This window comes from Gigantopelta aegis, chromosome 10 (genome assembly GCF_016097555.1).
Source record: "Gigantopelta aegis isolate Gae_Host chromosome 10, Gae_host_genome, whole genome shotgun sequence".
NCBI lineage: Eukaryota > Metazoa > Mollusca > Gastropoda > Neomphalida > Peltospiridae > Gigantopelta > Gigantopelta aegis.
In genome coordinates this window covers 28,929,459-28,955,580 of record NC_054708.1, presented here as the reverse complement: position 1 = coordinate 28,955,580, position 26,122 = coordinate 28,929,459, and the positions used below count along the sequence as shown (strand labels likewise).

General features: G+C 34.4%; 1 protein-coding gene across 2 annotated transcripts in view; it reads right to left on the bottom strand.

Annotated features, from left to right (window-relative positions):
• Window positions 1-26,122, bottom strand: part of LOC121384386 (regulator of G-protein signaling 12-like) — a 92,092-nt gene that overhangs the window by 22,538 nt on the left and 43,432 nt on the right. For both annotated transcript variants that reach the window (XM_041514768.1, XM_041514769.1), the window contains exon 4: window positions 4,475-4,585. In XM_041514768.1, the coding sequence (XP_041370702.1) occupies window positions 4,475-4,585 (111 nt within the window). The remainder of the gene's footprint in view (window positions 1-4,474; window positions 4,586-26,122) is intronic.

Below are 26,122 nucleotides of genomic sequence, written 5' to 3'. Positions count from 1 at the left end.
TTATAAATATGAATATTAATTTATTATAGTTAAAAGTTAAGTTATCATTATATAGAATACAAACAGCAGAGAAAGAGATGTCATTATTTACTTAAACACATTTTTGTCTTGTTAATAAATTTCAAATTATAAATAAATAACACGCTATTTATATATAATATATTATATACTTGAGCTTGCAAGGTAGAAAAGAAATTATTTGTATTTTAAAATTCACAAGTTGGTCTTAAAAAGACTTGATGTGACTTAACCACAGTACATTATTTATTAACACACATATAGTAAACATCAAAACTGTCTTCTTTTATATACATGTAAAAGACTTCAAAGGTTTGTCATCAGCTGCTGGTTATTAGCAAAGTAATTGACACACCTGCTCTAACAGTAATAGTATACAGTAGCTCAGATGTAACACAGCCACCACTGTATGTATGTACCATGTACTTCATTTACACAGAAACCAAATCAATCTTGGTGCCAGTGCTTATATATTTAACAATATTTGTACTATTAGAAAATATAACTTGTCTGTTTTATGCAACTACATTATTATTAAAAATACACCTAAACTAAGCCAATCTATGTACTGGTGCTTATTGCATAATACATGTATTTATATATAACAATATTTGTACTACGTGTATTAGAAAGTATTAAAATATAACTTCTGTTTTTAATAACTACATTATTATTTTATCCTCTTCTTTTCTTTTTAGAAGTATGAAAAAACACAACCTCTGCTATAATACTTTATGATCTACAGTATTAACAGTTTAATCAAATTTAAAAACAATGATACATATAATTATTATCTATTGATGTACAAGTACAATACTTACATGATGCATGATATCAATAATTTAATTAAAAAAGCACTGATACATTATAATCTATGGCCCATGTGTCTATCTCTTGATAGATAAAACCCCCAGCCTCTGCTATACTTTAATTATAATATTTACATGATGCACATTATTAATGAAAAAAAGATAAATTTTGTTTTGTTTAAAGACACAACACATTGATTTCACATGATTAATGATTTACATGAATAAAAAAACAAACTAATACATGCATGTATTATATGCATATCACATGGTATCTCTTGATGTACTTACATGATGCATATCAATGGTGTAATCCATAAAAGAGTATCCAAAAGGGTGCACGGAACGCGTTTTCTTGTGAATATGTCCCGACCGGGACCGGTGGTGTCGCTTCTTTTTGTACACCTGGTCATACCCATAAACATGCGACTGGTTCATTGAGATGCTCAGCTGAAAGCTTATATCTAGCACCATTTTGAGAGAAGCAAAATCTGTTTCCTTTCCTGTGGGTTTACGAGCAACTCTGGATGTCACGTCGACTTGCAAAGTCTAATTCAGTTTCTAGCATGCAAGCTTCACTTTCAGCAAGTCAGGTTTAAAGCCTGAATCAGCAGGGTGTTTTGTTTTCAAACAGTGGCCAAGGACAAACAACAGTTTGTAGAATAGAAAGAAGCTGCTGAAGCTGTGATAGACAAGCACACACTGCCTGGCCACAGACCAAATCCTTACTTATAACATCACACATGAACTTCAGAAGCTGGCCTATAACTGTCGGTGGCCTGATTGAGTTCTGTGACAGTTCTGTTCCAGTCAGTTGGATAAAACAATCCACCTGCCAAATCTAATTGGCCAATGAGCTGCCACTGTGTGTGACCCCATCCCAGTGTACCTATTGTTGGTGGGCCCTGTTCCCATTGAGGGACTTAAGAAAAGGGGCTGTGTGTAAGAAGTCCAGATTGGTCTCTGATTGGTCGAACAGCATCAGAGGGTTGGATGGCTGAACAGTGATGGGGTAATTAGTTTTTGGGGGAAGTGATTGACTTTGATTAATGATTTTTTCTCAAGTAATTAGGCTAAACACTATTGGTAAATCATTAGAGCTGTAATATTTGTAATTAAGTTTAACAGTGGCTTAGTTGGCTGCTGGATTGGGATTTTAAACATTTATTCCTGATTGGGTTTTTAGACATGTATATGAAGATATATATTCGGGTCCTTTAGATGTGTAAGTCATAATGTATTATTATAAATAAATAAAAAAATATTTTTAACATTTAAATCAAGTAGACAGGTGTTTTTTTTAATATATGTAGATTATTAAAACAAATTCCCAAAAGGAAAAATATTCATATTTATAAATATATTGACATCTTTGTAACATGTTCTTTGCAATAAACAAAATCCTATTAATTTTAATGATTTAAAAAACAAATTTAAAACTCCAAATGACATTTTTTTTAAACTTAAAAGCATTTTTAGATATCAACAGTATTTAACAATTAATCAGCTTATTTTATTATAATGAAAGTAATACAATTTTTAAAATAAAAATATTCTGGTTAAAAAGTTAAAAAAAAAGATTATTGGATGTAGCCATGTTTAATAACATCTTTTCCATTTATTTGCTAGAATTACAGGAACATCACCACCCATTAGGCTGTCACAGTGACTGTGTGCAATTGTAACAAAAGGATGTTGCATGCATACAGAATAACAGAAAAATACTATATACATTTTTCTTGTCAATACAGTTGAAATTAAACAGGGTGACCACAAACATCTATAGAACATTCCCGTGTTCAAATATATCAGTCTTCAAATGTTTAGTTATTTCTTATGTTGCTAGACTCCCAAGATTCCTCAGTCAGTATTACAAACTTGAATTTTAAATTATTATTTTGTTTTAATTTAATATTCTTTATTATAAAAATCTTTTATGACAGATAAACACACATATAGATATTTAAATCAATACATTCACAACAATTTTCATCACTAAATATAAATAATTTTTTTTAATTAAATTATAAATTGGTTTTATATTTCGGAAGCCTTTCAAATATTGTGATGTGTTGAATTTACCACCCTTGAAACATATTCCAAATTACTCAACCAATTATTAACTTTATAACATAACCTACTTTGTTTTTAAAGGTGAATTGAAATTCCTAATTTTATATAAAATATTAAACTTTCAACAGATATAGCTATGATTTTTAACCCTGGACTTACACAGTAAATGTACATGTAATAATCAAACATAAATGATATACATGTAATATTGTCAATAATACATAAATATAAATATAAATAATATTTACCAGACAAATATCTGTTTTGTTAAACAAATACATATCAAAGAAATATATTTATTACAAGATATTACTATCAGATTATCACCAAAGTTTTGTGTGAAAATATTGGGTTATTGTGAAGCAAAGTAAATAAAAACTGACTATATTATTAGCCAAAAGAACCATATTCCTTATACACCACCTTGGTAAATTTAAGTCAGACAAATTTGAGAGAGAGGGGAAAAAAAGAAAAAAAAAGGCTCGTGCTTATTTGATAAAAAAAATTAATTGCGACTTTTTTCTTTTTAGTGTAATTATTATTACATATGTTATGGCTCATGCTTATTTTAAACATCCTCAACAGATTTATTTTTTCTCTAAGAGTAATTAATGCTCTGAACCTGCAGACTTAGCAATATTCAGAAATTAATATCCTGATTAATCCCATGTCCAAGAGTCAATTAGTGCAGCAGCCAGAGTTAACATTGTTATTACTACTGCAGACTCTGTCTGCTTTGAGGACTGCTACCGACCATGCTAGTAGCACTGTTTATTTCTACGCAGACCATCAATTAAACACACACAGCAGCAATGTATCGTCTAGTCGACACAGTCAATGTACATTGCTGAACCAATGTAGCACTCTTAAGAGTGAAGTAACGACATAATGACTTTGAAACCAACCGGTCATTAGTTATAGACTTGTATATAGGCTCCAATACGTTTGTGTACTGGAAAAACACAGTGCTAATGTTTGTGTACAGAAACAACATGGTGCTAATAATATCATTAGATTGATAAGAACATTCTGAACTTCAAACAGATTTACAAACAAAAATCCACTATGCATTATAAGTCTTGTAGTTGCAAAGAAACAGATTTGAAAAGTACACATATTCCATTTTGACACATTTCTTGGCTCTTAATGGATAAAAATAAATCAAAAGTATATACATGTATCAGGTGTTTTTATTTATGCTTTAATCGATTCCAATAGGGGTGCCATTAAGTTACTGCAGACTGAATTTGTTTTAATCTGCTATGCATAAAGTCTTGTGGTTGCAAAGAAATAGATTTGAAAAGTACACATATTCCATTTTGACACATTTCTTGGCTCTTAATGGATAAAATAAATCAATAGTATATACAAGTGTTCTTATTTATGCTTGCAATTAATCAATTTAAAAAGGGGTACTGTTACATTACTGCAATTTGGAAAAAACTTTAATCTGGGCATTAACCAAAGAAGATATATAGTGCTGCAACTAAAGACATAATGCTCCCTTTAAATTTCACACTTCAGACAGGTAAACAAACAAAAAGTAACAGAACCAAAACTTTGTTAAAGCTTACTTCATGTGACTGGCTGATTGGCAGCTGGAGTTTCATGTTTCTTTGATTCTGGAACGAGCCTCTCTTGCTCCACTTTTGAACAGCTTCTAAACTCGCCTTTTCTTTCTCTCGCTGAAAAATGAAGGAAAACATAAAACATTCAGTATTAAAAGAAAAAAATACATACAGTGGAAACTCCTCTAAACCAGACGCCCTCGGGACTAAGTAAAACATCCGGTTTTAGGAGGTATCCGGTTTAGAGAGGTTCTCTTCTGTACAGACATCCAATCTGGAGGGAATTCCGGTTCCACCTTATAATTACACATGTATCTGGGCAGGTAAACCCTTTTCCTTTTTTTTTATTTGTCATTAATTTGGCATGAACAAGATAAATCTTCATCAAATACACAAATGTTTATTACAGGGTTTCTACCAGAGGGTACGAAAGGGTAAAATTGCTTACCCTTAAATCTTGGAAATTAATGGATAAACTTTTAATGAATTTTTCTTTTAGAAAAATTATAGTAAGAGAATTGCTGCTGAACATCTGTCAATGTACATGAAATGCAGTGTTCAGTTTTAAAAGATTTCAGACCCGTAATTACCTACATATAGTAGTGACACTTATCATCATCTATTTTATTTTTATTACGAACTCTCAAATTATTTTCTGGCAGAAAGCCTGTATTAACAGGTAGTAGGCGGTGATTTTTGGCAGCTAGTTATGGTTGTGCCACTGCACCTCACTGCAATCAGTAGATGTAACCACCTACTTTTCTCAAACAGCTCCCTACTTTTAAAAATAATGAACATCTTCCAAACAATTAAATTGCACATGTACATTATAGTGGAAATATATACCCGACACACCTCTACTTCTAGGCAGTTCGGTTTTTAACAGTACACCAGTGGCAATTGCATTAATATCATTGCTTATCCACATAAAATGTAAATCCATTTTAAGGCATAATAATAGCTAGTCTCTTCTCATTACAGCCAATACTTCTGGGGTTTTTTTAAGGTTTGCATAAAAAAATAAATCCCTCTCAATGTATTTGTGTGCATATATTTTTTTTGGGGGGGGGGGGGGGGGGGGGGGGGGGGGGGAGAGGGGGTTCATTTGGCTTTGTGGTATGTTTTTTTGTTGTTGGGAGTAAGTTACAATGGAATAAATTTAGTTTAATTTATTTCTCAAATACATATAATTTATTACTGGATACTAAAAAAACCCCTCAACAACAACAAACTAAGGTGAAATACAAACCTAATCGCAAGTATGACTATCTGTTTCTGATTCAATGCAATTTCACATGAACAGTGTACATGTAGTCAATATATTTTATTCATAATCCAATAATTTTGCTGAATACAAGCATTGCAATTTCTCATTACTGCTACAACCTAAACATTATTCTTGTTCAATAAATTCTAAACCATATGTACTAGTAACATGTATTTGCATTTATACTGCTATTACTTCACCGGTCACTCACAATGGAAAAATATTTTTCGTATTTTCTCGATGAGAAATGCCATTGGTTTAACATACATTAGTGGATGATTTGATACTGACAAACCAATGACCTTGTCAATTCTAGATATGACATCATCATGACTTAGCAAACATATAATTTAACAATGTCACATATTATATATTATTTAAAGAGTTTACATTTACACCACTTTGCTTTCACCATCAAATTTTCTCTCCAAAAATGTTATTTTAATACAAATGCATTATCATTATTGATTTTTAAAATAAAATAAATAGAACTCTGATTTTGACAACTGTCAGTGAACATAAATAAAATACAAATTATCTCTATAGCAATAAATAAAATCTATACAGGCCTATGTGTAAGGATACTGAAAATAAAGGTTTTTAGATACCATGCAATAGCTGTGGTAATAAATCGAAAAAGAAACTCAGTAACATTTATTATTAAATTTATATCCCTCATAACATTTCATTTGTCACATGCTTGTGACAAGTAAAAATTATTTCACTCGGAACATAAGTTTCATAATAACTGGTAACTCATTTATTATCCTCTATATACATATTATTAATTTTCACTGTTAAAAAAATATTTTGAAAGTTTTTAGTAATAACAAAATATCACTATGGAGTGTAAAAGTAGTATTACTACATGTACAAATTGTTTAAATAATATACATGTAGTATGCATAAGTACATGTATGCAAATGAAGTACTATTAAGAATGCTGATAGCTGATTCAGTTACATAATTATTTAAATACTGTATGAATTACAGGACCCAGTAAAATCAAATTCAGTCGTAAACAGTGATAACACATACACTTACAGGTACACAGAAACAAAATGTATATGATATGACATACAAATTACTTTACTGTTTGGGGTATCTTTTTTAATTGTCCCATAAAAAATCATTGATCATTTTAACCATGTATGTCTCAAGTCAGATTCAACTGAAACAGTAGAAATACAACAATAAACAAGCAAAGTCAAATAAATTTACCGTGTCTATCATGACAGAATCAGCAAACTTTGTGCGACTTACCATCATCAGACTGAACTAACTTCCACTGATTTTCACCTCAAATGAATAAACTGCCAACAAGGCAGAATCGAAGGGATCAAAAGATTCTTTTTGTATTCTTTTTTTTTCATTGACGACCCTCAAAGCTATACACAGGGGCAGCAGAACTCGTTTGGTGAAGGTAAGAAGTCAAATAACATAAAGAAAGAATCAGTAAAGTTTTGTTTGACTAAAGAAACATCCTGAGGCAATATTGGAAGAGAATTAGCAAGGAACGTAATCACTTAGCCAAACATCCTGACTGCACTGGAAGCCTGAATGTGGAAGCCATGAATTTATAGGAGGAATCGACTACAGACAGAAACGTGGGGAGACGAGTGAACCAAACTGCCTGGAAGGTGCAGCTTTCAAGGATGGGACTGACCGTAATCTGAATTTTAGTACACCAGCTTTATTTTCACATAAATAAATAAACAGAGTGAGCATTATACATTACAAAACAACCTCCCTCGTATAATGCTAATTATTTTGTTCTCTCATACTCCCGACAAATGATGTGTTGCAGCGTGTGTGCCAGGCTGAACAAGGTGTGTACATACATTGTACACTGATTACTGATTACCGTTTTCCGACGAGGTGATGTGTTTAGGCTGTGGCATAGGGGCAAACCCGTGCACTCAAGTAATGAAGCCAATTTTCAAAGAATTATTCTCATATTATTAATAATGTACCTGTACGTGACACCACTTGCATTAAGTAGCCACTTACATTTCTTCTAGTTCATCTGTACCAAGCTGCCTTTGACTTTTATAAAGTATCTTATACAATCATTTTCTTCCATTGTAGAAAGAATGAAAGAAATGTTAAACCAAATATACTCAGCACATTTTTATCTATAGTTATATGGTGGCAGACATATGGTCAGTAATCGCATAGATAATGAGAGGAAACCCACTGACGCCACTTCATGGGATATTCTTTTTCATTAGCAGCATGGAATATTTTATATGCACCATCCCACAGACAGGGTAGTACATACCACAGGCTTTATTACACCAGTACTGGCTGGAACAAGAAATAGCCCAATGGTCCACCGATGGGTATCAATCCTAGATTGATCATGCCTCAGGTGGGCACTTTACCAATGGGCTATGTTCCACATGTCTATTATAGCTTGTTTTTGTTTAGCAACACCACTAGAGCACATTGATTTATTAAACATTGGCTATTGGATGTCAAACATTTGGTAATTTTGACATACAGTCTTGGACAGGAAACCCGCTACATTTTTTCATTAGTAGCAAGGGATCTTTCATATACATCATCCCATAGAAAAGATAGTACATACCACAGCCTTTGATATACCAGTCGTGGTGCACTGGTGGAATGAGAAATAGCCTAATATAGGTCCACTGACACGGTGTCTATTATAGATGAACTGGCAGAATAATATTGTGGTTGCTTAACGCAGCTGCATGTGTCTGACATTCATTTATTTATTAATGGCACTAAACCTAGTTATAAAGCAAAACAGAATACTTTTTGATATTACAATTCCCCACTCCCAACATTAAATTACTTATTAGTTCAAATTTTGTGCTTAATTATCAACTTTTATCAAATCCAATGTACATTGAATATCACTAGCCATGGGAGTGGGACTAGCAGAATCTTGAAGCCCTGCAAAGTACATGAAATGCCTAATAAGAGCACCTATGATCAGTTTTGTTTTTATTACGTACCCTAAAATTATTTCCTGGCAGAAAGCCTGGTTACTGAAGACATTTTGCACATACACTGATCCAATTGTTCAGGATATTTTCGTCTTGTTTTTATTTCAAATACTAAAATAAACCAGGATGTTCAGCGGAAGTGTTTGAACTTGGGGCTAAATACCAAACATGTGGTGTCAACCGTCTAATGTATTTTATCCACCGAGTCAACAGTCTGTGCTAACTGTCGCTATCTCGCGGAGATACAAACCTGCAGTTTATTGTTGTGGTTAGACCGAGCTGCTCCTCTCAACAAACAGCTCATTAAACTGCTAATAGAAATATCATACAACTGTGCTATTTACAAATAATGAGGTAACCGCTTGTCCTACACAATGATCACAGATTTCCAGATGATGTCAAGTGTGAGATATTGCAAGTTAACAGTCTAACATAGTCATGGTGGATAGAATACCTTTTTTATATAAACAATATTTATTAACATATCAATTTATGTTTGAGAGACTGACCAACAGGCAATGCCCTCCCTACATTTTATAATTAACAATTTTCACAACACTGTATCAGTGATGTTTTACATGGTTATATGATAGGTGTAATAGTTTATGATGTGTGTAATACTTTTTAATGTTTTTGCCTGATCATAATGGGAATCATACTTAATGATTGTTTCAATCATGATGTGTAGAATAATATGCATTTGTACAAACTCAAATGAGGTGAACGCATGTCCTACACAATGATCAAATGAGATGTAGTTTAATGGTACAGTGCTTCTTTGAGATGTGACAGACTGCAAGAATCCATTGCCCTAGTAGACTTGTGGATCCAAACACACACACACACACACACACATTTCAAACAATTTCCTTGCGACTGGTACCTCAAAAGTTATGGTATGTATTGGTCTGTCTATGCATGTAAGGAGTAGTCAGCAGGTTTCTTCTCTTGATTAAGAGTTAAAATATTACCATATTTTATCGCCTCCATCTACTGTAAGGGGTGCGATCTAGCTTAGTCAGTATAGAGTGTTTGCCTTAGGTGCTTGGACTGAGTAGGTATGACTATACCAAATAAAATCCCATAGGCGACCATGTTAACGTTTGTGTTTAAAAACACTATATGCAATATATCAACCAAACTATGACCCATAAATATCAGTACTACAACCCTCCCTCAAAGTATTAACTGAAGAAAATGGTACCTTTCATGGCTCATTTTTGGTATAACCAGATGTTTTTACAACACCCCTAGTTTCGCACAACATTTCAGTACTTTTTTTTTAACAGGTACCCTATATACATGTTCCAAGCACAAGTCTACTTGACACAGTGGTACTAGATCAAATAAAACTGCATACATTTTTAGCCCAGATGAAACTATTTTTTTTAACAACCAACACACTCACATTTATAACCAATTAAAGGACTTGTAGCGTTAACTTCTCTATCAAAAGTTTGGTGCACCTCGAACTTTGACCCAGCCAGAAATTATTTGGTTTAGTGCTATCTGTAACTGAACCCTTCAGTGGACCCATTATCTTTTTTTTTTTTAAATTCCAACTTATCCGTTCCAAACAAGAAGTTTGTTTTATTTAACGACACCACTGGAGCACATGGATTATAATTAATCCAGAGTATGACAAATATTTTGAAAAGTCACTAGCCACAGGGCTAGTGGGTTTGTGAAAACCACTAGCCCACCAAGATAAAGCACTAGCCCAAATTCCTGATCAATTATAACTGGATTTTTATATAATTTTTGTAACATTACACATTTACGAGTATAACAGTAAAATAAAACAAACACTTAAATCATGTTGTAACTTTCAGTTTTTTGTCGTGTCGTACGTTTTGTCTTTTGTCAAGTGTGATCCATCGTCATTGTCCCGTTTTTGTTTTTACCCTCCCCCCGGGGAAAAATAATTGAGCAAACTCTTGGTTGGTATCTAAAAAAACCTATCAAAATAATTAAATTTAAATGATGGTACGACAGTGTGACACACGGTAATAGATGGTTCTGTGTATTTGGTAGTTGGTTATATATTTAGGGCCTACTATTTATGTCGCCAGGAACTGTGATGCCAAATACAGGGCATTATTCCGTGTCGGACCGATATCAAAAGAATATAACGGCGACATCTAATCCGTTGTTAATTGATGAACAAAAAAGGTATTATCTTGTATCGGCAGCTGTGACGTATTATCCAAACCGATACACGTAATAGGCCAAGCCGAGTCATTGCATATGCGGTTACCATTAAAGTAAATTGTTTTCCTGATTGCCGATAACCACATGTTAGCGAAGTGTTAAATCAGAATAAAAAAAACACTGAAATTCAAAGCATGGCTGGGGTTTACTTGATTGAGATTAACCTGTCGTCGCGATTGGTGATTTCCAAGTTCTTAGCCTAAAACATGTGCGCGATTAACGACCACGTGACGTGTCTAACCAATCAAAACACGCATGTCATTAGACTTTATTTCCTGTGCCAGAAACTTGAAAGGGAAAGGTAAACAATGCATGCTGTAACTTTGACGATGTAGAGATAGCATGTTACTGCAGTTTGCAGACCTAGCTCAAGTGGATTATTATTATATACTCATTGCGTTGTTGATATTATTCGATGACAAACGTCACAATCAAATTTATTAAACGAAATTTCAGCCGAGAGAAAAAGAAAGAAAGACAGAAAAAACCCCACGATCGAGCGATGACGAGAGGAGGGGGGAAACCACTAGCCCGCAGGGGCTAGTGGTTTTGCGTTTCTCACTAGCCCGAACTTAAAAACCACTAGCCACGGGCGTCGGGCTAGCGGATTTGTCGAACTCTGATTAATCATCGGCTATTGGATGTCAAACATTTGGTAATTCTGACTCATAGTCATCAGAGGAAATCCACTATATTTTACCTAATGTAGCAAGGGATCTTTTATATGCACTTTCCCACAGACAGGAAAGCATATACCATGACCTTTAGCCAGTTGTGGTGCACTGGTTGGAAGGAGTAAAGATCCAATTAGCTGAATGGATCCACCAAGGTGGTTCGATCCTGCAACGCAAGCACCTCAAGTGAGCACTCAATCGACTGAGCTAAATCCCGCCCCTCCATTCCAACCAGTGCCCCATAAATGACATATCAACGGTTGTGGTATGTGCTGGAAATGTGCATATAAAATACATTTTGCTCCAATTGGAAAGACAGCAGGTTTCTTCTAAGACTATACGTCAGAATTACCAAATGGTTGACATTCAATAGCCGATGATTAACAAATCAATATGCTCAAGTGGTGTCGTTAAATAAAATAAATTTTAATCATCTGCCATATGATACCAAATAACCATACATGTTAAAAAATACAAGTTAAAAAAATGCAACAGATGGAACAAAGAAAATGTTTTATTTAATGACACACTCAACACATTTTATTTACGGTTATATGGTTAAGGACATATGGTTAAGGACCGCACAGATATTGAGAGAGCAAACCCGCTGTCGCCACTTCATGGACTACTCTTTTCGATTAGCAGCAAGGGACATTTTATATGCACTATCCCACAGACAGGATAACACATACCACGGCCTTTGATATACCAATCGTGGTGCACTGGCTGCAGCGAGAAATAGGCCAATGGGCCCACCAACGAGGATCGATCCCAGACTGACCGTGCATCAAGCGAATGCTTTACCACTGGGCTGTGTCCTGCCCCTATGTGCAACAGTGTCCTTAAACAAAGATTACTTTCTTTTCCTTTTCAATCCTGATGGGTATTCTTCTGGGTTGTTTTCCATGTGTGGTGTTTGATGCCACACTATATGGAAATGCTGCTACTAATAACCTTTTTTCTTCTTCTTCTTTTTTTAATGCGTCCATTGCCATTCCTAAAAGCATGCAGATGGGAAATGACCCGTATGGTGTTTTATATTGTTGTAATGGCTGCTTGGCATAATCATGAGTAAAATACTTTGTTATTTTAATATCATGATGGGTAGAATATTGTTTATGTTTTACATGGTCACCATGGTGGGTAGAATACTTTGGGCCAAATGTACGAAGCCTGTTTTTCTTCAACGCAGGTGTTTAAGCATTGTAAATGTATGTAGTTACATGCGTTTAAGACATAAACAGGCTTTGTAGGTTCAGCCCATTATGTTTTATAGTGTCACGAGGAATAAATGTTTTTATGATAATTTACAGTCACAATAGGTTATAACTTTATGTTATATGTGTAATATTTTACAAATTCAAGTCTGTATATAAACAAAAATTAATGCTCAAGTTATCAAAAGAGTTTTAGAAACCCAAAATATGTTCCCCACAATTAATAAAAAAATACACATAGTTCATCTTTTATCCTACTGTATCTTCATTCACAAAAAGAATTTAGCGTATATTTGTCTAACAGTTCAGTAATCATTGCTGTTGGACATTGTCACAATTTTGTCAAAATAGTTATTTTTAGTGGTATTTTTTGCAAATGCATTTAAATATTTCTTTTAGAAGAAGTTTGTTTTGTTTAACGACACCACTAGAGCACATTGATTTATTTATCATCGGCTGTTGGATGTCAAACATTTAGTAATTCTGACATATATAGTCTTAGAGATAAACCAGCTACATTTTTCCATTAGTAGCAAGGAAAAATGTAGCTGGTTTCCTCCGGTGACTACGAGTCAGAATTACCAAATGTTTGACATCCAATAGTTGATGATTAATTAATAAATGTGCTCTAGTGGTGTCATTAATTTTTTTTTTTAATTCCCTCTTATACATTGTGTATAAAAAAAGAAAAGTTTTAAAGTTTATTTTGTTTAACAACACCACTAGAACACACTGATTTATTAACCATCGGCAATTGGATATCAAACATTTGGTAATTTTGGCTCATAGTCTTCAGAGGAAACCCACATTTTTCCATTAGCACATACTACAAATTTTGATATTCCAGTGGTGGGGCATTGGTTGGGGCTGGAAAAGTCCAATCAGAGAATGGGTTAATAGAGGAGGTTATAGATCCTACTATGATAGCACCTCAGGTAAGCACTATACTGACTGAGCTAGATCCTGGCCCCAATTTAAAAAGGTTTTAACCTTCCGAGTACTGCAGGCTAGATATCTCGCCCGACATCACGTCAGTTGACATACTGTATACTGTATACAGTGCATTCCCCAATTCATATTTCCCGCCGTTTTGCACACGACACTCACCGGAAACAGAAATATAATAAAAGAAAAAATATTTCTTTTTAAAATGGTGGCTTTTGTTTTGATTTTTTCAATTGAAAATACCTTGAAACAATGGCGGCACGTCGCGGTTATTTTCAGCGATCGATAGCTGATTGTGACAGCTAATTTGATGATAAATTCGATCGTTTTACCAACAACGAAAATCACCACGGTTATCGGGAATAATAGACATAAATACTGGACAGCTGGCCACAAATGCCCGTAAGTAAACGCAACTTTTTCGATTTTTTGCCAAATTTTAATCACCATTAACTGATCTAAAAATAATTAAAATTACAAAAACCCACGAAAATAATACTTACCGATACATATATGAACTTTATTTCATGTATTTATAAAACATTTAAGTGAATATATGTCAGTAAAAATTATAAACTTGTACCCACTCAACATGGTTTTTGTTAAAAATTAATCCAGTAGTCTAAAGGTTAATAAGACATCAGATACGGTGTTTAGTAATTAAATCTGTGTCAGCAATGCCTACCCTGACTAAGCATAGGGGTTGAACTGATAGTTTACACGTACATCATTTACTGTAATAGGATAAACCTATATCAAGATGTTTGTTGAGTATAGTAGGACAAATACATTATAACAATATGGGAAAATACTCTTTAATATCAAACAGTTGCCGACACTTTAGCTTTTCTATGATTTGCAATTATATACCACAAAGCATAATACATACTTTTCTGTCAAGCTATTAGTGCCTGGATACTGATATTTTCATTTATATTAGACATCAAAAAAACGTTTGAAATGCACTATTAAATTCTGAAACACGATGTCTACAGATGAGTAACATACCTGTACACATACCTGTGTAAGTTACACACACACAAAGAGATAGTGTAATGCAGGACTTCTTGGTTACACAACGTGTACATCTCTTAGATATACATGTGCAGTGAAGTATATACACAAAACCTTTTTTTTTTTTTTTTTTTTTAGATAACACTCAAAATGAATCCTATATTAACCATAGCATTTTATTTAGGGCATATGGAAGATTGGCATGGGATGAGGAACAAATATGGCTAATACTATTTATGAAAGTAAATATAATTCTGGCCTTACAGTGTTCAAAATAAGCACTTATCCGTTTGTCCTGACAAGTGATAATCTGCTGGGACAAGCAAAAAATGCACCTCAGTGGTTGTCCAGTGGACAAGTAAAAAGTTACAATGCTGTTTCATTTTGACCAATCAAAAACATTGTCCTTGATCTTGAATAAAACTAACAACTTATCTGGCCAAGTAAAAATATTGATGGACAAGAAGATTTGTAGATGTACTTGTCTGGTGGACTAGTAAAAAAATCTGCTTATTTCTATCACTGCTTTCCATGAAATAATGCTATCACTCTTGGAATAGCCTTAAACATTCAAACATTAACTTGGATGCAGGCATCGAAATAAGTCAAGAACAGTCATTCAGGTTACTTTGTTCTCCACAAATTCTTATTAAAACAAAAACTACATAAATTTGTATCATCTGAGTGTTGTCCTAGTATGAAATTCACATACAATAAAGTATACTTATAAAGACCATGCTTAGAACGAACTAAAGCATAGAATGAACTGATCATAATGTCCCGTTTTATCTTCCTATATATTAATAACAAACTTGTACAAATGTGTACAACTACTGCTATAACACCTGAAGTATCATGGTACTATCTGATTCGTTATAAGAGTACTTTACTGTACATGTGCTGGAATCAGTATAAGAACACTGATGTGAATAAATAAAAACATATCAGTGTGTCTGTGAAGGGATTCTACAGCAATAACAATGGGACATGATAAACATGACATAAAGTATAGGCTACCAAGCCTGTGATTATTGGTATCACATATACTACTCAAAAGAATTTAAGGGTCAGACGATATTTTCAACATTATTTTCTGAATGTCAATTATATTAGCTAGACCATAATGTCACGCATGGTATTGTTCCATTTTGATGAAAGTGGGTCTAAGCAACCCATAAATGAATTAAAATCCACTGTCATTGACACTGTCGACTAGTTCTAATGACGTCACAGAATGGCCAGACGTCACTGGTGCATGCTTCATCTGCGGTGGCAACGTGTTCAGTGGGGTCGAGTGATGTTCACTGATGAGTCCAGGTTTAGTCTCCAGTTCAACGACAGTCGGGTTCGTGTCTACAGACGTCCTGGGGAGCGCTTCGCTGACGTTAACGTTAGACAACGTCACCGGTTCGGTGGTGGCAGCGTCATGGTGTGGGGCGGCATCTCTATCCACCACAGGACCCCCCTCTATGTGGTGGATGGCAATCTGAATGGAATCCGCTATCTGAATGAGATTATCCGGCCGTTGGTTCTCCCAGGCCTTCAGCAGATTGGCGGCGGGGCAGTTCTGCAGGATGACAATGCCAGACCCCACCGCTCCAGGGTGGTAACAGACTTTCTCAGACAACAAGGTATCGCCAGGATGGATTGGCCAGCATATTCGCCTGACTTGGCCCCAATAGAGCACGCCTGGGACGAATTAGGCAGGAGAGTTCGGGATAACCATGCCCCTCTGGCCAACCTTCATGTATTCGCGCCAGGGGTGGATTCACACACTATTAAACGAATGTTCTAATGTGTAAAATCCATGTTTGACAACCTTCAACTTTGACAGCATGTCATGTGACTTTCTTGTACACAGTGACGTTTATTTGTGGGTTTTTGTAAATATGGAACAACAAATAAAAATTTTGGTGTAGTTTACATCATCAATCTAATACACTCTGAAACTTGTTTGGTTATAAATGTTTGACCCTTAGCCTTCTGAGTACTGCAGGCGAGATATCTCGCCCGACGTCACGTCAGTCGACATACTGTACACTGTATACAGTGCATTCCCCAATTCATATTTCCCGCCGTTTTGCACATGACACTCACCGGAAACGGAAATATAATAAAAGAAAAAAGATTTTTTTTCAAAATGGTGTCTTTTGTTTTGATTTTTTTCAATTGAAAATACTTTGAAATTTTGAGTTCAAAAAGTGGTTTTCGGCAAGTATTTTCGCTTGACAACAATGGCGGCACGTCGCGGTCATCAGGGATCGATAGCTGATTGTAACAGCTAATTTGATAATAAATTTGATTGTTTTACCAACAACGAAAATTACCAAATATTGCAATATGAATCGTAGTTCGGGTTTTAAAAAAAATTCTGGTCAGAAAACCACTGTTATCGGGAATAATGGACATAAATACTGGACAGCTGGCCACAAATGCCTGTAAGTAAACGCAACTTTTTCGATTTTTTGCTTAATTTTAATCACCATTAGCCGATCTAAAAATAATAAAAATTACAAAAAAAAGACACAAAAATAATACTTATCGAATCATATATGAACTTTATTTCATGTATTTATAAAACATTTAAGTGAATATATGTGAGTAAAAATTATAAACTTGTACCCACTCAACGTGGTTTTTGTTAAAAATTAATCCAGTAGTCTAAAGGTTAAATTCTTTTGAGTAGTATACATAGATTACCACACCTTATGCTTATTCTGATGCCTGCATACATGTGTAGATTATCTTATATATGCTTGACATAAACCTAATTCTGTATCACAAAATTTGAACTCTTCCTCCTTGTGTTTTGTCATAAATCTACTTAATATTAAATAATTAATATAAGTCCTACCTTATGGACATGGTAAACGTCACAAGATCCAAATTTTAACGAAAATGTTCGCATTCCATTAATCATGTATACAGAGGAATGAAGACCGACTGATTAAAAAGCTGCAGTTAACTTTCACATTGTCGTACAACCCATGCCACAAAAACACATATCAACGCAGGGAGCGAATCGGTTGTTTCCACTTTCTTCTTTCGAGACGATAAATAAACTCTGCAAATCCACACATGCAACAACATACAACAATTTTACTGTTTTAAAGATCAATAGAGAGAGAGGGCGGATCCTAAAATTAGGTTTGGATGCACAAAGTTTGTCTTTCACAAGAGAATATTGACAAACATGGAGCACACAACCCGTCACATGTCAGTAGCTCGTACACCACTGGCTTTCAACTGTTCTTCTACAGATACATTATCTATCGAGAGAGACACACATACACTCGCAGGACACGGAACAAAAGCACGGCTTTGCATTCCATTCAGAATATACAGATCCAGCAAGAAGATCAAGCCATGAAAATAATTGACCGCCACTGATTTTCTCCCACTGACAACCAATACAACACAGGTCTCTATTCACGTATCATATCTCTTGCAGACCTTAATGTCAAACAAAATCGCTGACACATTTTAATTTCTTTTATACCACAAGTCAGTTTATTGACTAGTTAGCTGAATGGTTCGAGCTTTAAACTCCTACCCCAATCTATTTCACAAACAAATGTAGGTAAATATGTAACTCATTGCTTTGAAATATGTTAATAATAGGGTTTTTTAAAATATCTCTTCAAGCGGCAGTGGTGTTTACTGTAAATGTTTACAAGGTATAAAATAGATCGACCAGGGCCCATACCCTTTTGTTATAGTATAATACTTAAAAAGAAATCACAGAAATGAACTACAGGTAGATCTCCTCAAAATAAATATTGTTTTCCACAACTTGACCGACTTGTAAATACCACCTTGACTCACATTTTCTCCAGCTTTAATGTTCTCTTTTTTCCTACCTTTTTTTTTCTTATCGTAACAATATATTATTTTTACTACCAATCAACCTACTGTATTACTGAATGTCTAATTTAAAAAAAAAAATTAAAAATTTATTATTAATATTTTCTTTTTTCTGAAAAGAGCTTTTGGATATGGAAAACAGAATTTTTTTTTTTTTTTTTTTTTTACAATTTTATCCTAGCTGTAAGTCAATGTTACTTACCAGGATACTGACACCATATTATAAATGTATATGTCATATACTTTTTCTGCTTGATCTGATGTAATTAGTTCACAGCTGATTAGTATTGGGACTAACTGGCGAACACACAGCTTGAGGGCTACATATTTACAATAACAAGCAATAATACTTGTCGAAGTAGCCTACTACGGAGCATGTAGGACTGAATAATTATGCTTTCAATATATTAAGGAGGACTTCTTCTTAAAACAGATGTCTGCTTAACAAATTTGTTTTGTTTAATACAACCACTAGAGCACACTGATTTATTAATCATCAACTAATAGATGCCAAATACAAGATAATTCTGATATTAACTCTCAGAGGAAATCTGCTTTAGTTTTCATTTTACAGCAGGGGACTCTTTTGTATTCACTTTCCCATAAACAGAACAGTACATATCATTGCTTTTGATATACCAATCTTGGGGCACTGGTTGTGACAGGGAAAATCCCAATCAGAAAATAGGTCTGACAAGGTTTGATCCTATGGTCACATGAGTGCTCAGTGCAGTTTGTTCAAACGAGATGTTTTGGGTGTACAGTAACTACTAGCTGCTTAACAGAAATAGCCCCTTAAATATTTTCGTTATACATGTATGCATCTTTTATATTCCTCATTAAATTTATTATTTCTTCTCACATTTCATAAAGGATGTATAGGTACATTTAATTTTTAAAAATACTACTACAAAAACAAAATCCACATGGTTTTACTTCAATCTGAGTGAAGGATATTACAGTAATAAAATGTCACCATTCCAGGCTATGTGCTGTCCTGTCTATGGCAAATTGCTACTAATTAATGGAAAAATGTAACAGGTTTTGTCTGAAGACTGTCAGAATTACAAACTTTGATAAAATAGATCAAATAAATAAATAAATCAATGTGCTCTAGTGGTGTTGTTAAATTAAGCCAAACAAACTTTTGATCTTCCTAATCTACCACATCTTGTCCACCCACCAGACTAGCCCGAGTACTCTGACTGTAAGAGAGCTAGACGGACATTTGGACATAAATACGCTCTCATACAGTCAGAGACCAAGCTATGTATTTTTTTGGCAATTCCCGACAACCAAAAAGTTGGCAAAGATTTCCGCTCTAATACCACACCAATCCTATGTTTGATGTCAAATACCTTTACATCGATCATTTTCGAGTTAACTGATTAAAAAAAATCCACATATTAATCACTAATACACATACTACAGAAAGAAATCCGACAGCACCCACATTCAGCTACACTTCGTGACACTCCGTCGCAAGAATTACAAAGCTCGGTGACCTATTTCGTGATGTAGATCACATGATCGCCCACTGGGCGATTCCGCCTTGTGCAACAGTTACAGGGGCCATCTCATACCAAGCGACGTTACAACATGGAAGAGTTGGCTAATGGTTTCCTCTCTAACACAGTGATAAAATCACCAAATATTTGACATCCAATAGCCGATGATTAATGAATCAATGTGCTGTAGTGGTGTCATTACACAGAACAAACTTTTTTTGGTGATTGTCGGGCACATGTCGTTTTGAGACAGCCCCTGGAAAACAGAATGGCTGAGTGGGCGATCATGTGACGCATCGTCACGATATAAGTTGGCGAATTTAGAATTCTGCTGTTCGGAGTTTGCCGAAGCTTAGCTGAATGTGGGTGCTGTTGGGTTTCTTTCTGTAGTGTGTGTATTAGTGATTAATATCTGAATTTCTTTTAATCAATCAACTCGAAAATGATCGTTGTAAAGGTATTTCACGTCAAACATAGGATTGTTGTGGTATTAGAGCGGAAATCTTTGCCAACTTTTTAGTTGTCAGGAATTGCCAAAAAAATACATAGCTTGGTCTCCGACTGTAATGAGAGCGTATTTATGTCCAAATGTCCGTCTAGCCCTCTTACAGTCAGAGTACTCGGGCTACTACCAGACAACCCACCCACCCTCCCTCCCCTACGCCATTTCCTTAATGACCCTCCCAAAAACGCTATGGTGGACCACTAAATTCTGTGGTAACGGTGCATATCTATTCCCTGGTAGTGTTAACGGTTTACAGTAGTGACAGTGAATAAATCCACATAATTTGAACCCTGCATAAACTAGAATAAAGGTCAAGACATCTAATAGGATTGTGAGTTTTCAACTGATCCTTTACTTTTCCTATAGAAAGTCATTATTTGCATACTTAGAACACAAAAGGCCAAAAATAGGAAGTCAGCCTTGGCACTCCATGACAAAAAACGGACAATATTGGATTACATGTACATATGTATCTCTGGCAGATACCAAAGTTTTATGTATGTTATTTTAATGTAAAGGTTTATGTACACATCTGAAATTTAACAAATGAACACTTTTTTCTCTCTTTTTCTCTTGTAGATATAAAAAATTATATTATATAAGAGTACCATTATAACAAAGGAATCTTTTATAGTTTGTAAACATTAACATTGCTAATGCAAAACAAAAACAACTACAGTTTTGCTCGTCCTGTATACTGTCACTGTTTTGATACAACATACAAGACTTGTCATCATTGTTAAAGGGACAGACCCTAGTTATTAAACACTAAGGCATATTTTTTACTATTATAGAGCCGTTTATGATCAGTGAAATCAAACATTACTTATATTTTATTGTTTAGATTATCCATTTGGACTGTATAACCGAAGTGTTTCTTGTCATCTTGGTGTTTCTAATACCACAAAATGCATTTTTCATATTTAAAAAAATGCACGTGCATCTGAGAAGTAACGGTTATAGATTCGCGTTTTAGTCTATTTTTAAGGGTATTTCAATGTCACAGATTCTTGTTTCACTCTGTGGTATCCAAATTTTTTACAGGTTTGTAAATTAACCAAACTTAATATCCATTTTTACGGGTTAAAACTAGGGTCTTGGTGAAAAATATGCCTTAGTGTTTAAAAACTAGGATCTGTCCCTTTAACACTTGTACATTTACAAAAACAACAGAAAGTGTCCCAACCTTGGTACTATGTAATGGTTAACAGTGTATTTTTTATGTGACAAATATGCAGACTGGTGACAGCAGCCAATATAAATAAAAGAATAATAGAGAATGAAAAGAAACTTCAACTGCACAATCTATCGTAAACGCATAAATATTAAACATATACTTGACATTGGAACTTTAATACTTGTTAAGCATCAACTTTTTAAGTATGGTCTTGAGATCTGTCACCACCATAAAGTTTCGTACATTTCAAGTGTCATGAATTTATTCAGTTAACGCCAAGTCATAGTACTCACAGCTACAAACATGTAGGTAAAACAGTAAACATATTTTTGTTCTCTAAATGCCATACCATGCTACTAAATACGAGCATAATCTTACATATTGTGACAACCGTCAATCCACAGGTAGAACAATCTGAAGACAAAAGTCTTTGTTATTGTTTGATAATGTGATCTGGTCACACAAGGAGCGGGTGTTCAGCGTAATGAGCAGAACACAAAAGCCAGGACACTGGGGACTCTATGCCTGCCCATCAAGAGGGTGTCAATGGCTCGGCATTCATAATAGCCCCAAAATCTACTGGAATAATATCTCACAAGCCCCTGTTTTTCTTTGGAACAGTTCCCTTAATTGTGGGTGCGAACGCCTCCTGCCAGGTATTGGTTTACCTGGTTAATTTGACAGGTAGAAGGGTGGCCTTCGCGCCTTATGTAACGCAGACACATGAATGTAGATCCTTCTAAGCAGCTCATGATCCAGGGATAATGAGCCTCTTCATTAGACTGGCTTTCTTGTGCAGAACCCTCCATGATGTCAAACAATCCTCAATGACACTATTTAAGTTCTACACCAAAAACAATTATGTAATTGTTTTTGCTGTTATACAAATACATGTAGAAAACCTGACACATGGTCATGTTTTTGAATGTTTGGTATTTTTGGGGATAAATATGGTCTTACAAGAGTTTTGTATGTTTGCAAACTTGTTTGCTTGTTTGTTTGTTTGTTGTTTCTTATTTTGTTTTCATTGGGTGAGGGGTTGCAGGAGTTACTGGAAAGATCCTTTGAAGAAAACTTTTTAAAACTAGTACAGTGAAACCTCTCAAAACCGGACCCTCGGTAAACCGGAATTCCCTCAAAACCGGACCCTCGGTAAATCGGAACTCCCTCAAAACCCGGACCCTCGGTAAACCGGAATTCCCTCAAAACCGGACATTTTTTTACGGCCCTTTTTCAAAAATCAGAAAAGAACTTAAGGTCTCTAAACCGGATACCTCTAAAACCAGACATTTTACGTGGTCCCATGGGTGTTCAGTTTAGAGGGGTTTCACTGTACATGCATTCTTTTCCTTAAAATACCTGTAAGTGCATAAGTGATTAAATCACTGCCACCCCACCCACACCCAAAATAAAAATTTTAAAAATGTCATGACGTTGATTTTTTTTAGTTGTTTTTGCTTGGTGTTTTTTGTGTAATACAAATACTAATTTAATGTACATGTATATTTGAGTTGTCTGAATTATCTACAGGTAATTGCAATGCTTTAAATGTCCCGTAAGCAATATGTGTTTCATACCTAACCAACTACCAGTACCTGTATACAGGATGTTACGACATTAATCGTCAAGTTACATCAAAAGTATTTTTTCATAATAATAATAATCAACCTTTTTACTTGTCACGTTCAAGCAATCATTAAGAGATATTAAAAAATCGAAATAAAACTCCTACATAATGACATGTAATTAACTGAAACACATCTGAAGGATTTTTTTGCAACATAAATTTAATCATGGCTAAGTTCCCTTTAGTTAATATAATCAAGCATTAATCATTTCACATTTATATAAAAATTATTACACTCATAGTGTTAAAAAAAGAAAGAAAGAAAAAAAAAAAGTTCTTTAAGAACTGCATTTAAGTTCTCTCTGTTACATGTAAGCAATCTTCATTTCACTTTTCATGCAATTAATCACTCAGACTGTGATAAAATGACATAAACAGCAAGGTAATTGCTTTTCCTACCACAGGTGGAAAGGAATGTATACACTGTTCAGAAGATCAAAGGAAATTAATCATTGTTCTCATAAAATGTTCTTGCCATTACATGTGCACATAGGTATAATCAACATCCCTTGTTTTGACACCATGCCCAGTGAAAACGATGGTGAAAATTACTGTTGGGGGTTGACGCAGTGGCTACTTGGTACAATAAACTGGGAGACCACCTAGCTGGGTTAAATGAGGGGCATTGATGAAAAGGTATTGTTTTCATTCTGCCCTAATTGACCCCATGGATTGAATGGTCCTGAAAACTTTTTAATGTAATGATACCAAATTCTTCTACAAACAATACTAGATTTTATTTCTTGAACATCAAAGACATATATGTATATATATACACATGTATATGGGGAAAAAAAGTTTAATAATGTAACAGTTTGTAATGCAATGGTCAAACAATCAATTGTTATAGAAACATGTTAATTAAATTATACTTCTACTTTTATAGTAAAATAAAAAAACAAAATTAAATAATAAAAGAAACAACAAAACAAAAATGCCATTTACTTTTTAAATCTTATTTTTTTAAATACAATAGAAAAACCGTAAATGTGATATCCCCCCCAACCCTTTTTTTTTGTCCCATAAAAATGTGTCACTACTACCAATTAAAATATACATGTAACTTCTAAATTAAAGAAAACTGTTGTAATATCATTAAGGAATGGATACAGATGTACATGTATAGTCCATCCCACAGGGAACGCCTTTTTTGATACTAAGGAATTTATTACAAGTTGTTTATTTCTGAGCCGACTGATTTGTAAATTGCACACAAAAATAGTAATTTTTTGTTATTTCCAAAACACTTAATTTTCGTCTTACGTCAAACCAAACTGAAGTTATTTACAAAAACATTTTTATAGAATGATGGGACGGACTATACGTATTTTGGGGTTTTTGTGTTTGTGTTTTAATTTATTGTCTTCAGTGCTGTATTGTTTCTAATTCCTATAATGAAAAATTGCAATATTATAAGCTACATTTACATATCTTGCCACATTTCAAAAAATTTAAAGTTATCAGATTTCAAAAACTGAGGGGAGTGATTAATGGCTCCCCATACTTAAATTATGGGAAGCCATTTATGATATTACCATACATGTACTGATGCTGTATAAATTTATATGCTAAGGGGAGCTAAAAATTCTTCTTCTTGAACTACATACAGTCAGTCTCAGAGGAGTGATGGGCAACAACAGTGATAGCTCCCCTTAAAGGGAGACTAAACTCCAACAAGAGCCTTATGTGTTGCAAAGGTGCATACCCGGACCATCAAGACATACTGACACTTTAAAGGGAGACTAAACTCCAACAAGAGCCTTATGTGTTGCAAAGATGCATACCCGGACCATCAAGACATACTGACACTTTAACAAATGAAAAACGCGTAATTTCAGAATTAATAAAAAAAACGTGATTATTCCTGCTAACTGGGGGCAGCCATTTTGTTTTGTTTTTGTGACGTCCGGTGGTATAGCTTGGGGCAAAGTGACGTCAGCTCAGGTCCAACTTCTCTATTATGCAGTGTAAACAAAAGCTCTAATTTACGACAAGGCGCTTTGCTTTCATCAACCTGACTTGTAAAACAACATAAATGACTTGATAGTATAATAAACTATTTAACTAAATATATTTCAATTTGCATCAATATAACGAAATGGAGTTATAGTATTTATTTATTTTTTTAAATCCAAAGAAAAAATACATATTATTAGGCCTATTGGTAGGATATGTTCGAGCAAAAACGACCACTCACGATACCCAAGTGATAATTTTCTTTTCTCTGGGACTACGTAATTGGTCAGTTTTGTGATTTTAGATGGGAAAGTCTATTTAATCAAGGATTTTACAGAATTACTTACAGTAATAAAGCTGGTAAAGTCCATTACGATTTGAGGTTATCACACAATACCCTGTGATCTTCATAAAAGAGGCACGTCTTTTTAGTGTGTCTAGACAGTGTCTAGGGACCGTCTAAATATACATCTGCCAATCAAGAACCACAGGTACAGGCCACGGAAAGAGAAGACCAATTAACCCAGAAAACACTCAGACTATTATTTCAGTACGTGGGTTAATTTATATACAAAATATAATACAGTTATTTCAACACTTTGACAATGGTGGTTTATTTTGTATTGAAAAATAAACCACATATACACGTTGCTGTGTTACTGGGATGAATTTTATTACAGAACATTGCGATGCATCCGCAAAAATCAGGTATGT